Raw genomic sequence first — 15,252 nt, forward strand, 5'->3', positions numbered from 1 at the left:
TTGAAGGTTACGGAGGCGGGCTTGTCAATGTAAGGTGACTACATTTTCCAAAACTAGGCAGGAAAATCTGGACATGAGAAGTGTAACGCTCTTCTCACTTACAACAGCTACAGTATGTTTTCATAAACAAGGCGTCAACTCCTTCAGCTGAGCTGCTCAGTGCTAGGTTGTGGTTTTTCAGACTAACCCACATGAGCGCCTTTGTGTATCTTTATCTGTACAAATCTAAAACAGAGTATCAAACATGACTTGAGTAGTCTTTCTGTGAAAAGGCTTCCTGTGACAGTTCAATCAATACCACCTCATGGTTAAAGCGTTGCTGCATCTACAGTCAATATGGAAACATTCTTATTGAAGTCAGATTAAACTGGGGTTAATCAACATACGTCAGTCGCTTCTTTTGACTCATTCATCAGTAATACAAATTACTAGAACTTGTTCACTCCCGTAACACTTCAACTGTATTTCTCAATTACCAAAGCCCAAATATTTGTCTGCACATTAATCACACAAGTAGCAACAGACCTGTGGTCTAGTCGGTAGTGAATGTCACAGTGAGTAACAAGGCTTATATGACTTGAGGAAGAGTGAGCAACCACATGGTGAGTGAGGACAGGAAAGTGATTTTGTATCTCCGTTTGTACGGCAACAGTTAATTCTTAACACACAAGCTGGAGTCACTTAAGGTCACAACACCAAATTATATTAATATGATCCATCACTGCTACATTCAAACTCCCACCAAGTGTCCACACTGTCCCCTTTGACATCAGTGGGCAACATTATTCAGTCCTCTATGGACACACAGCTAATGCTAGTTTAATTGCCATAATTGTTTATGTCATTATTTGATATGTTTGTTTACATAATATTATTTATGTGATTTATTTTCATGAATATTGATTTCTTTGTATTAACTAGGGCTGTCAGAGTAAACGCAGTAACGCAAATTTGTTTTAATGCGTCTTATTTCTTAACGCAATAATGGAATTGATCTTTCGGAGGTTGTAGCGGGCTCAGTTTTAAAGCCTGAGTAAAGATGCTGGCATCACATGAAACTAGAAAACCTAAGCACTAAATTGGTACCAACCGTGTCATACTAGCTTGTCGCGAAGGAGGCTAAATAATGCTCTAAACTTATGCTAAATTTTGGCAAGGAAAAACTGGCATGGCCATTTCCAAAGGGGTCCCTTGACCTCTGACCTCAAGATATGTAAATGAAAATTGATTCTCTGGGTACCCACGAGTCTCCCCTTTACAGACATGCCAACTTTATGATAATCACATGCAGTTTGGGGCAAGTCATAGTCAAGTCAGCACACTGACACACTGACACACTGACAGCTGTTGTTGCCTGTTGGGCTTGAGTTTGCCATGTTATGATTTGAGCATATTTTTTATGCAAAATGCAGTACCTGTGAGGGTTTCTGGACAATATTTGTCATTGTTTTGTATTGTTAATTGATTTCCGATAATAAATATAAACATACATTTGCATAAAGCAGCATATTTTCCCACTCCCATATTGATAAGAGTATTAAATACTTGACAATTCTTGACCCTTTAAGGTCAGTTCCCTTTATCAGGAGCTGATTAAAAATGTGTGATTAATTTGCGATTAATCACGATTAACTATGGACAATCCTGCAATTAATCTTGTTTAAATATTTCAATTGATTGACAGCCTTAGTATTAACACATAGGAACTATGTTTACGTCTTATGTTGTGCAGGGACACATTTAGTTGTGGCAATTTCCTCCTAGAAGACACGTGAAGCAGCATAAGTTTTTATTCTCCGCTTAAAGATTTTAGTTGAAGTTTAAGATGATTGCATTGCCTGTTCTTGAGATTTAACAGTGTTCAAGTGGACTCATCCCGTCTCGGTTGTGTGCAGCCAGCGAGGTATGTTTATTTTGTGTTTTGTTTCGTAGCTCACATTTACCGTTACGTGTCTACAATTTGTGTGTAATTATTCTGTACATTGTCATGTATTTTCAACAGTTCGACTGTGGGTTTGATGACGGTGATTTTGACTGAGGCGCTATTAAGAGATGAATAAATCCATTAGTAACAGAAGAACCACGATGTTGTGTATTTCCTGGAGGGAGGGATAGCTAGTATTAAAATATGAACATAATTAAGCTTTTAAGTAGCTAATATCTCAGTCTAGACTGTGAGTTCATGTATGTGGGTGTGTAAGCGTTTAGACAGATGAACATCTAAAGTCAAAGACTGAAGCTGAACTTCATATCCAACCATCAGAGGCTTCCCATGTTTGTACAGAGGGCCCCATGAAGGTCAGTGGGGTGAAGGGTCAAAACCCCTCCTGTCCCTCCTCCTCACCTCTCGTTCTTCTCTCTGGAGACCAGACGAGACTTCTCCAGGAGATACTTCTCCACCACGGCCCTATGAGACAGAGAGAGACGGAGAGGGAGGGGAGAAAAAGGGGAAGAAGAAAGACAATGAGGATGAATCACTTAACACTAAAGGTCACTCAGCTCTGTCTGTGTGTGTGTGTGTGTGTGTGTGTGTGTGTGTGTGTGTGTGCGTGTGCATGTGTTTTCAGGTCATATGTGAAAGTCGGCTGGTAATAAAAAATGAGGGGAGGAGCAGGAGGGGAAGTGAGGACAGATGGTTGGAACAATCAAAGAGCGAACAAAGCGTTCAGATACGGTCAGATGGATAGTAGAACATCACATAGCAACACACACACGTGGCAACAAACAGACAGCTTTGGCATTAATTTGTTTTATTTTATTTTATTGTGTACTATAGATGGAAAGAGGAGACAGGAAGGCTACTGCGGGGGTAGAGGTATGCTTTCAGACCACTGCAGTCATGAGATATGCACTAAGAGCAGTGGTATTTACGCACTGCACCAGGCCAAGGCCATAAACATAAAGTTGTCTAAATCAGGTTTTATAAGTAACAGTTGTTTTTTCTATAGCCAAGCAAAAACAACACTGACGCCAGTCCTCATGGCACACTAAGAATAGAGCGGTGCTGTGAGAAACATAGTTATGTCCATCTGCTAAAACTGCAGCCACAACTGTGGACAGATTAACTGAGACCAGGTTCACGCATCTACTGCATAGATCCACTAGTCTGAGTTCTCCTTCTGCAACTTCTACACAAAAGAAAATTACTTTTATGGATATTATAAAAAAAAATGTTGTGGTGTCATGGCCACGGTTAAACCTTAATTCACAATAGGTACATTTTTACCACCTCAAGTTCAAGATGTATATGCATAAAGATGTATCAGATGTTTTTGACAGGACAGAGCCTCGTGGCGCACCCTGAGTAACTGACAGGCATTTACATTAGGCTGTCCCTGCCATCACACACTGATGTCTGACTGATAAATACCTCTTGGACCAGTTAGGGGCTATGAATATATACAGAAATACAGCCTTCCATGTGAGCTTTCATTGCTTGACCTAAGCAGACGTTCACCAAACTACATGGACTCCTTGTGTAGCATCAAATGGAAATACTCAAGTAAAGTACAAGTAGCTGAAAATTGTACTTATGTATAGTACTTGAGTAGATGTACTTTAATACATTCCACAACTGTGTACACATGGAGGTGATTTGTTTCTGTGAACCTGTTTCACACCTGAGCTCATTCCAGGATATGTTCCAGAAAATGAAGCAGTTGCACAATGTGTCTCATTGGCTCTCATGACGTACACATGTTACAGTACGGTTGTGAAAGTATTTCCAGGGAATACTGAGCATTAAGGGCCACCACAGGAGACAGTATGTGAATGTGAATAGCTCCCTAAAAGTTGTGTCTGTTCATATGAGCTGATCTAATAGAGAACAGTACATGTCTGCAGGAATGTTGACAGGAGCCTCTTTTCAGATAAGTACAGAGGAGCTGACCGGACATACAGGCTATACAGTAAATCTGTCAGCATATACCGAAGAGTAAGAGAAGTCTCACTACACATACAGTACATACATGTTCATGCTCAGACATCTTTCACCAACACTCCCCCTCTTTTTACACCTCCTTTCCTTTCAACGTTCTGCTCCATCTCTCTCAGATCCCAGTGAGGAAGGATTAGCCACACAGAGACCAACACAGCGAGCGAGAGAGCGAGAGAGCATAAAAACATCCCGTCTGTCAGTTAGTCGGTCCGCTCAGAAAGCAGAGCATGGCGGAACAGCAGCCATCCCTTTGTTAATCTCCTCTATTGACTGTCTGAATGGCTGCCACTGGAGATGGAGAGATAGACAGGCAGCCTTTGTTAGGACTACAGAGCAGAGCTGTGATGCTGCTCTGAGTCCAATACATTACTGGTGTGAAGGCTACACCAGCAGCACGTACGGTGATGGTAAACTATGGAATAGGGATGATACAATACCAGAAATTTAGTAGTCGATACCAACACCCGTGAAATTCCAGGATTCTCAATACCAATTCAATAACACAGTAAAGAACAAAAGTAAAACAATAAATCCCACGTACTTCAACATACACTCCTGTATTACCGTTATTAGTATACTGCATACTGTTTTTTGTAGGTTAGTTAAACAGGTCATAATTCTCTCTTTATTATCTATTTTATATTGCCATGAAAACATCTTCTTCAAACAACTGGATTTATTCAAGTTTCTTGCCAAAAAAACTACATTTTACAAGATTACATTTGAACACACGATGATGTTAGAATTTACCTTCGCCTAATACTCATACTTTACTGAATAGATCCTGAACGCATCATAATGTAAATCAATGGCACCTTCCGTGTTGAAATCGGCAGGATGAGAGCTAGGTAACGTTAGCTGACAGCAGCCGGTATGCACAGTCCTGCACAAAGCTAACAGCTAACGTTAACTAACTCTCGTCCTGCTGATTTCAACAGATTTGTTGTTTACAATGTGGCATTATCAGGAAAAAAATAGGGTGTGTCCCCTGGACACGTTGATAGCAATTTTTACTGTGTACCAAACCCATTTTCTATTGTTCCCTCATCAGTCTTGAGCCCTGACGGTACCTATGGTACTGTATAAAAACGAGTACTGTCACGTTTTCAGAATTTTGGCATCGGCTTGGTACCTAAGTATCGGTTCTCGTGACATCCCTGCTGTAGAACGTGTTTCATGTTCACTACAGTCATAGTTTTCAGCATTTCCTTTTCTAAGTGGCTTCACTTTGTAGCACAGAAAAGCAGCAGCCAGCTAAAATCAACTCTACTGATTGGATTACAGACCTTTCTCAGGGTAAGCAATTCAATAGAGCATGATGAGATGTGGTGCCATTAGGGGATAATCAGGTTGGGGATGCCCACTCACTGTGGAGCTGAGCAGCTGTCGCCACAGGCATTTACACGCTTCAGATCTAATTCTATTTCTAGAATGAAACATTTGCATACACACTAGTCTTATAAATCTGATCCTGTTAGCCCTTAGTCAGAATATAGTATCGAATATTTTCTGCAGCCCCTCAGCTGTTGACTCTTCCACAACTATAGCATAACATGTCGTCTTTTTTAAGACACTGTATAGAGCAGCTGTTCCTCTCTCCTGATGAGGAAATGAGGAAGTGACACAGCTGACCAGACTTTGATACAGCTCCTAACCAGAGTCTGACTGCTGAGAAAAAGGAAGGACATGCTGCTGGTGGTTGAAACTTTCAGTCTACACACACACTTATTGCACGGAGGAGGATCCACATGACCAGCCATAAAAAGAGCAAAGAGGAAGATATCAGGCCATAGAGAGGTGGAAGACCCTGTTGTGATGAACAACAGGAAGAGGACACAGAACACAGACACAACCGTTTACATGTCCCTGTTTGGTGTTATGCTGCAGATTAAAGCAGTGTGGTTCGATTTAACTTTGTGTGAGACCTTGTTGAGAGTAGTCGATTGCAAAAGACACAGACACAAAATACACACACATGCACCCGCTGTTAATTACTCACCCTCTGACCACTCCACTCTCCAGGTAATTCACCTGGATGAATTTACCGAAGCGGCTGGAGTTGTTGTTGTGGGCTGTCTTGGCGTTTCCAAAGGCCTGACAGAGACAACAGAAGAAGAGAGAGACACATAAGTTTCAGGGTATGAAGTCAAAGACATGCAGTGCATTAACAAATCTACCAGCAACTTCTCAAGATTAATGCGACATCACTATGAACGTGTTTCTTCTTCTTTTGTCTTTTAAACCAAAAATGTCTTTTTTTTATTTTTTGTCAAATAAACCAATGAGGTAACTGGTTTATATGTGAAAGACAACAACATTTCAAACACTGAGTATATGGCTGCACGACTTCGAGAAAATATCTAATTGCGATTATTTTGACTGATATTGCAATTGCGATATGATTTGCGATATTAGAGGGAAAGATATCTTTTACATTATATTCTCCTTTTCACTGAAAAACATTAAAATTGTTTATGGTGTGATTTTTGTGGGGATCTGTACCAAACAAAGATGTTTTCTTAAGTCTGTAGAATATGATGTGTAGGCCAGGACATCTCTGCAGTACCATAATATTTGATCTAAAATGGTATTTTGACGCACATTTCACCTTTCACTAGCTAGATTTGAAAATTGCAGTAGGCCATATTGCGATTTTGATAAAATTTCTAATAATTGTGCAGCCTTAAAGTGGCAGTAGGCAGTATATTTTTGGCATCATTGGGCAAAAATTCCATAATAACCTTTCAGCATATTGTAATTCAAGTGTTCTGATAGATAACTAGACTTCTGCAACTCATCATGGCTCTGTTTTTAGGCTTTAAAAATCTAGCCTGTGACGGGAGACTTTGACCAATCACAGGTAATTTCATTGAGAGAGCGTTCCTATCGGCTGTGCCCCGGTCATGTGACCGGAACTTGGCGTTTCTTCAACAGATTTTACAATGGCGGCCACGTCACAAACTTTCTCATTTTACAGCTAAACTGTACACTACAGGATGATTCTGAAAACAATTGAGGCAAGAAATAGGCATTAATGTAACATAATTAATAATAATATATATAATAATATATCAATAATATTGATTCATATTTGATCAGCGCTGCCTAGTTTGACCGTTTGGTCGGAGTTCGCGAGTGATTGACAGTCGGCTATCATATACAGCAGATCAGCTCTTACTGCTTGTTTTCCTCCGGTCTGTGAAATTTTGCAGATGCCGTTAGGAGCACCGGAGGACACAGAGGCACATGACTTTTTTCAGGTTACCTGTTTCATGTTACGAAAATAATGTATTTAATGTGAACAGAGCAACATCACAACACAAACGGCAACAAAGTACTTTGTATTTATATATTTGGGAAAATACGCTTATTGCCAGCCATTCATTTTTACCTTTCACAATAACAGCCTTAGAAGCCTTAGACATATACGCTGCATCACTGTTTACCAAGGGGAACTCAAATTCTCTCAGAGCATTTCACTAAGAGACCATATCAGGCTTGATTTTAAAGACATACTAGCTGATTATTTGTAGTTGCACCCAGTAGTGCCCCCCAAAATTTAAAATCTCTTCCCTTCTTCCTTGTTGATGTTTTGAAACTTGACTATGAGCTCTATTGAGTTTCAAACCTTATATGGAGGAGCTATTGGGTGCAACACAATCAGTGCCAGCACATGTATCAGCATCCTCACTGAAGTCAACAACAATAACGACAAATCACCATGACAACAAAGAAACTAAACAGTCATGGGGTTAAATCTTGTTTTGAAACAGCAGCTGAGATGGCAGGAGGGGGTAGGACTATGTGTGTGTGTGTGTGTGTGTGTGTGTGTGTGTGTGTGTGTGTGTGTGTGTGTGTGTGTGTGTGTGTGTGTGTGTGTGTGTGTGTTTGTGTATGTTGGGGGTGATAGGAGGGGGCCAGCATCTGCAACTCGTTGTCCCCTCTTGCCCTTCTCTCACTCTCTTCCCATCCATCTCTTTCTCGTCTTTCCTCCTTCACAACCTTTTCCCCCTCATTCTCTTGTGCACCGTGTGTGTGTGTTTGTGTGTGTGTGTGTGATTAGGTCAGTGATGATAAATGAGGTTGGGACAGCCATTCTGTATAGCAGTGTCGGAGACAGAAACAGAGAGGACCAGGGTTTCTCTCCAGGCTTCTTCAGACTAACGCCAACCCAGCCAGGGGCACACAGAGCCCAGCTACCAGGCCCCGCTGAGGGGCCCCGTTTACTGCATTGAGACGGTAACAGAATAGCGCTCTCTTTTCTTCATGATGCACATGCTCACATGGTTACAGATAGACAGACACACACACACACACTCAACAAAAGGCCACCGCAGGGGAAGTTGACTCAGTGCATGTTAAATAGGAGCCACATTGTATCTTCCAAAGCAGTTGCAGGGTGAATTTGATACAGTGGTGTTGAGGCTGATTGGACTTCGGGGACACAAACACACACACGCCTACAGGGTCTGATTGAGATTCCTTAAGATGAACCGTTGACCTATTTTCATTTGTACTGCTCAAGAGTAGACCTGAAAGTTTTGCATTCTTGTTTTACTAAAACTTTTCTTCCCTTTTAACCCATTTTGCACCAACTTTCTTTTCGGTGCACTAAAGTTGTGTATTAGTTTTGAGACCTGAGGGAAGTATGAGGCAAGAGTTGCTGCTTGTTGATGGATGATGAAAGAGACGATCAGTTGTTTCTTGTCCGTGACCAGAATTATCCCACTTCAGACTAACCTGGACTTGCTTAGACAAGACTCTCACCCACCCACTCACTGGGCTCACCCACCCACACTCTCGCTTTCTTTCTTTTTTTATGCATGTGTGTATACACCACATTGTCATTCTAGGTGCATGTTTGGTTGTATGTTTAGTTTGCCAATAAATAAAATGTAAAATTGTACATTTATTTATACAGCTGTTGCCTGTGTTTACAGAGTAAAATGCCATTGCTTCTGTTCCAGGTTTGAGGGTCAGTACGTGTGTTTTGGCACTGATACCCCAAGGAGTCTCACTGCTCAATGCTGCCCACTGTGACCAGTACTGTTCTGATCACCCCCACTCGTCAAACCTTGCAGCCAAGAAGAGCACAAAAACCCTGGGAAATCTCTGAAAAGCCCAGGCCGTTGCACCACGGAGGGAATGCTAAACATGTCACAGCATCGTTCGTATTTGAACTTGCCCACGAGCAGACGATCTGATTGGCTGGACGGCTCAGCAGGTATGGGGAAGCGGACTGACGGCTTTCCAAAACCGTGTCCCTGGAAAAGGTCTAATCTGCATTCTTACGAAATAGGGGTTGCTCTCAGGGAGAAAAAAGAGGGAAGGGAGAGTGAGAGTATAGAAAGAGAAGGAGAAGGAGAGAGACAGAAAGCAGAAGGGCTCAGCAATCTGCAGTGTGTACATATCTGCATGTTGCGGGTATTCATATCCACTGATCATTTCATGACGTACAACGCTGTCTTAACGGATTCCTCTCTGTGGTGAGCCGGCCTCTCTGGCAGCCCGCTCCCCTGTATATTTCCACTTCAACAGAACCAGACCGATCCGAATGAAGTCTCACATCCCCATTCAGCCCCCTCACACACACTCACACACACTTCTCCTTACAAACTAAACGAGGGGAGTGTCTCTAAAACAGTGCAGTTTATGAGTCGTTTGTCTCAACAAGCGATTGGGGCAGAGACGAGAAAGCATAAATTATCTACTCTAAAACACAACATTAAATGTTTGGTCTAGTATAAACTTGCAAACACAAAAAAATCTGTGTAAGGAAACGGTCTGATGTTGTGTAAAAGATTATATGTTAACGGAAACACAAATTAGATTGACTCCTCAGAAACACATTTCTATGCTCAGAGTTGGCATACTTCTCTGTAAGCTATTTGTAGTTGTCCCTTCTGTGTTGATCTGAAAGAATAAGAGTTTTGAGCATTATTTGCATAATTTCAATATGCCTACAAAACTGAGAAAAAAGAGAAAAACTCTTTGGTAATCAGTAAAAAGTTAGAGCTGGTGTGGGGTACTAGACCTTATTGCTATGACACGGAGGCACTGCTGCATCCTTTAAAGTCTAGCTGCTCAAAAGAGCTTCAGTTTAACGTTTCCACAGGCGCTGCCAAGGCCCCGACACTGACACCTCACTACAGCTCGGATACACTCACAAAAGGAGTCTAAACAGTCCAACCGTCACAAAGAGAGTTCCCACGTTCATAGAGGGCAACGGCAGGCGCTCGTGCAAACATTTATCAAACCTCTAGGTGGACATGCTCTCTCACTCAGCTGCAGACACTTCACACCCATCAATCATGTTCTTTAAGCCCAACTCACCATTAATACACTCTTCAATTACAGGTTAAACTGGAGAATCAAGCAGCAAAAGTAATGAAATATATAAATCACTGTTAGCTGCAATATTGAGGCAAAACACAGAGTGACAAAATAATCACTGTTTGTTGTCCTGAATGTGAAAAATGCTTTGGTGATATCACATGATGTTGGCAGTGATTGAATGCAACCGCGTCTCTACACAGTTCCTCCTCTATGCTTGGCCTCGCTTCAAGCCGCCACTATATCCCACCGACTACACTTAAACCCCTCGAGCTTAACTCAACTGAGATGTTAACAAAGAATTGATTCTTTGATGTGAAATAATGGCGTCAATAGCGCTCAGAGGGGCTTGTGCTCTCAATTCAATAACGGTGGTGAATGTTCCAGTGAAAGCGGTTATACTGAACCACTTCATGATTTCACAGCATGAAGGTCAAGACAAATAATATTTCGATATTCTTTGTTTCTTATCTTAAGCAGAATGACATGGCACTTCTTTGTTTTTGAGGAAATGACTTGCAGTTTACTAAAATTGTGTAGCTGGGTGATACTTTCACACTGCAGATCATTAACATATAAGGATTTTAGCTGATCGATAGAAAAATCAATAATTTATCAAGCATAAATGCCAAATATTTGCTCGTCCTAGTGTCACAAATGTGGGATTTGCTGCTTTTCTCTCTTATACACTCACCGGTCACTTTATTAGGCACACCTGTTCAATTGCTTGTTAACACAAATAGCTAATCAGCCAATCACATGGCAGCAACTCAATGCATTTAGGCATCTAGACGTGGTGAAGAGGACTTGCTGAAGTTCAAACCGAGCATCAGAATGGGGAAGAAAGGGGATTTAAGTGACTTTGAACGTGGCATGGTTGTTGGTGCCAGACGGGCTGGTCTGAGTATTTCAAAAACTGCTGATCTACTGGGATTTTAACACACAACCATCTCTAGGGTTTACAGAGAATGGTCCGAAAAAGAGAAAATATCCAGTGAGCGGCAGTTGTGTGGACGGAAATGCCTTGTTGATGTCAGAGGTCAGAGGAGAATGGGCAGAGTGGTTCGAGATGATAGAAAGGCAACAGAAACTCAAATAACCACTCGTTACAACCAAGGTATGCAGAATACCATCTCTGAACGCACAACACGTCCAACCTTGAAGCAGATGGGCTACAGCAGCAGAAGACCACCCGGTACTAGCAAGGTGTACCTAATAAAGTGTCCGGTGAGTGTATATCATGTTTTGGACTGTTGGTTGGACAAAACAAGCATGAAGATGTCACTTTTGGCACTGAGAAACTGCATTTTTTCACTGCTTTATAATCAACAGTTTAATTGATAATGACAATTGTTAGCTGCAGCCCTAAATGAATTACAGATTTACAGTAAATGGTGACAAAGACACATAAAGCTTGTATGTAAAGTATATTAAGCCTGTTATCACATGACAGCTACACAGCAGTAAATCAACTACAGTGGAAAACAAAACTAACTAGTGTTGGATGTCAGCATAGTGGAAATAAAGACGTGGTAGTGGTGGTTGGGAGAAAAAAAACTATAATTGCTTCAGTATGCAATGGTTGATTGTAATAGATGATCGTTATTATTAGCAAAGGCTGGAAAACAGAGCAGACACTTCCATGCACTGACTTTAAGGTAAATGCTTTGATTAACTGTACAGGGGATCAACAGAATAATGACATGGAGAAGGACTAACTCAGTCTATTAAGCAAGCAACATGAGACAAATAAAGCTCCACAGAGGGAAATCATCTGTGCCCAAATTTCAGTTTCAAAATAAACTGCATAAAACGATAAAGCGGTTGTTAGCAACCGCTTAAAAAAAGCGGTTGCTAACAAGTGGCTAAATGAGACTACTAAACGTCATCACGCCGACACGCCCACTTTTACAGCCTCGGTGTGTATACTCGAGCTCATGCGACTGTGGTGTAATTCGTTATAGCCTAATGTTGGTGTTTTACTTCTGGCGATTGCATTCACGCCTCAGTATCATAAACGTTTGTTTGCCACAGAGTTTATTTTCTGCAATAATCTAAAACCCAATGGAAAAATCCCATTGGCTTTTTGTCGAGGGAACCAGGGCAATGCTAACATCCTGGTTGGCCAACAAAAATACATCATCCCTGCACCACTCTATTTTAGGGACAACATCTAAAACTACTGATACATACACAGAAGCAAATGCTAACTAAATTGACAAACAAGAGCAGTTGACACAAACAGATCAAACCAACAAGGTTATGAGGTCATTTTGTTGAGCCCAGTAGGAGACTGGAGTGTACAGCATACTTTTATTTATTAATATAGTGCAAGAATTTTAGCAATCCTCATCTTTAAAAGGCGTGTTTAGTCTGAACATCACAGACCACACAGGCATTTCAACATCAAGAGTATACATCATGTGTTGTGTCACAACTTTTAACTGACTCAACTACTGAACATAAGGCTGCAATGTGCAATGGAAACATGAACTTTGGAACTGTACACTAATATAGTCAGTCAAACTATAACTTTTCTGCAGCATTAAAATATTACCCTCAACTCTGTTGAGTCTTTTGGACTGAATGAGAAACTGAACCTCTCGTTTTCTGTGTCCCGTACTATTTACACGATTCACTTACTAGTAAATTATCGTTATTTTCATTTGACATATGTCTGAAATACTTTCATTTGCAATTTTACAGTACAATTAGCCCCATTTGTGACCTTGGCACTCCATATGTGACTTCTCAGCGCAAACCTTAAGGCCGGAAATACAAACCTTATTTGTTCACCGGTTATCTGGCAGCGTTTTTCATCTTCAAGGTATTTTCAAGGTGATCTCACAGGTGTTTGATGTCTAAATTATTTGGTTTACCACCTGTATGCATACATAATACAGGGTCAAGTGATGAAGATGTTAGAGGTAAGAGGTTGGAATAGTTAGAATAAAGCTTTCTAGCACCAGTTTTGCTCCTCTTGTGGTCTGGTGTTTTACCAGATTGGAGCCATTTCAAGCAGCTCCACCCATGTCTAGATGGGTACCACATCAAACCTTAGCTTGTGGTGTGGTCAGAGTACCATGAATAGACCCTGAAGTGGCCTGCAGCATACTGCTACATGTAAGCTGTGTTTGGCCTGTAAGGAACAGCATATTCCACTCTTCAATATGTTTCTGAGTGGTATGATTACAGTAAGGCCTTTGTATACTGTACGTGTGTGTGTGTGTATGAAATGAATGACACATGTGCATGACGCAGTGACTTAAACTCAGTAATGCCAGCTTTTCCCAGACTTGTACACAATGCCACCCAGCCTGACCAAATATAGCAGAGGAATAAAGAGGTGCAACCCATAACTAAGAGATAAACAATGGCTCAGCAGAGAGAACGGCCAGCTACTCCTCTGCACTTCCTGCACAACAATACAATACTTTGGTATATCCACACCCCTCAAAGCCCTGAGCTAACAGCAGAGAGAACTACTGACATTACTTCCCGTGTCGTAGCTGCTTCCTGTTAAAAAGGGTTCCGGATGATAGGAACTTCCTGTCTGAAGTTGTGAGACTGAGTAGCATGGAGGAGGCTGGCGACTATATATTACCTCACTGGCTGTTCTGTCGATGACGTTCTCTATGCCGACTAAATCAATAACATCAATCTTTCTATCAAAAGCGTTTTATGTTTATGTATGAGAAAGAAACCTTGGTGAAATAGCTTTTTTCACTTAAGTTGGTATCATTGCATCATTGCATTTTTTATCTTTGGTGGTGGACCTGAAAGTTTGAGTCAAGCTTTTATCCTTGAACTATTAAACTGATAATACACTACTTTCTGATGATGAAATGAATGCTATGCTGCTCAATCTTTTCAGGCCTGTAACCACATTATTAAGTACCTCTTAACCCTTTGAACTCTACAGTAGAATTGGTCATAGGTCATTGTGTCATAAGTACAAACAAAACAAAAATCTGACATGTTTTTTCATTAAATGTTACTAAAAAAACATACAACATACATACAACAAACATACTGATCCAAAAGATTTCTTAATGCAGAAATATGAACAAAATATTTCTCAACACTCCATAATGTATTTCAACTATGCATGTATTTTTAGTTTTTGAGATATGCTCTTTTTAATGAGCAGAACAAGTACAATAGCGTTTTGATAGTTTTGTTACATTCCGCACTTAACGTAACGTAATGATGTCATCATGAGCGTTCAACGTCGAAGACAGCAGCCTTAGCTTTCTGCTGCTTTTTACAGCAATTTAAACAGGATCATGTAAACAGGGATGTCGTGCAGGGAAATCTGGCCCCACCGCGCGTTGTCACCGCGTTTTGTACCACGTTTTGTACCACGTTTTGTACCACGTTTTGTACCACGTTTTGTACCACGTTTTGTACCACGTTTTGAACAATCACAACAGACAGAAAAATAAGCATAATAGGTCTTCTTTAACTTGACCAATTACACCAACTCGCCAAATTGTATCTTTAAGGAGCATGGGTGGGGCTCCATGTGGATTATTAAATCTAGAATTTTTCAAATCCATTTGTTAAAAAACATATCAAGGAAATATTCGTTTAACAGTCTTCTGATAAATACACTGGGACAAGAGAAACTTGATCCATACTTCTCTATGATTAACATATAACTCCAACATATTCCCTGCAACGTGTCAGCCAACCCTCTGCAACTGAGGAGGGCCCTGTCCCTGTGCTGTTGACATTTAGAGTAAATAGGCTTCAAAGCCTCAACCAGTTGGACCAGTTCACAAGTGACACACTCATTCAGAACTGGTGAGCTGTCTTGCAGGCACAAGTCTTATTTGTTCAAACGAACAAACAAAAAGTATTTAGGACAATCTCTCCTTTACCTGCATTATTTTCAAGACAAGGGAGGGAAAATTATAGAATAGAATATAGAATAGAAAGAAGTTGTACAATGAACTAAAGTAGGACAGCGGCTTTCCCAC

General features: G+C 40.9%; 1 protein-coding gene across 13 annotated transcripts in view; it reads right to left on the reverse strand.

Annotated features, from left to right (window-relative positions):
* LOC141767729 (myosin IXB) overlaps window positions 1-15,252 on the reverse strand; it is a 69,479-nt gene that overhangs the window by 23,539 nt on the left and 30,688 nt on the right. For all 13 annotated transcript variants that reach the window (XR_012593923.1, XM_074635308.1, XM_074635314.1 and 10 more), the window contains exons 5-6: window positions 5,937-6,031; window positions 2,345-2,407 (exon numbers count right to left, since the gene is read on the reverse strand). Coding sequence is in view for 12 of the 13 variants with exons in the window: in XM_074635308.1 (XP_074491409.1) it covers window positions 2,345-2,407; window positions 5,937-6,031 (158 nt within the window). In the remaining variant the exon portion in view is untranslated. The remainder of the gene's footprint in view (window positions 1-2,344; window positions 2,408-5,936; window positions 6,032-15,252) is intronic.

Source organism: Sebastes fasciatus, chromosome 5 (genome assembly GCF_043250625.1).
Source record: "Sebastes fasciatus isolate fSebFas1 chromosome 5, fSebFas1.pri, whole genome shotgun sequence".
NCBI lineage: Eukaryota > Metazoa > Chordata > Actinopteri > Perciformes > Sebastidae > Sebastes > Sebastes fasciatus.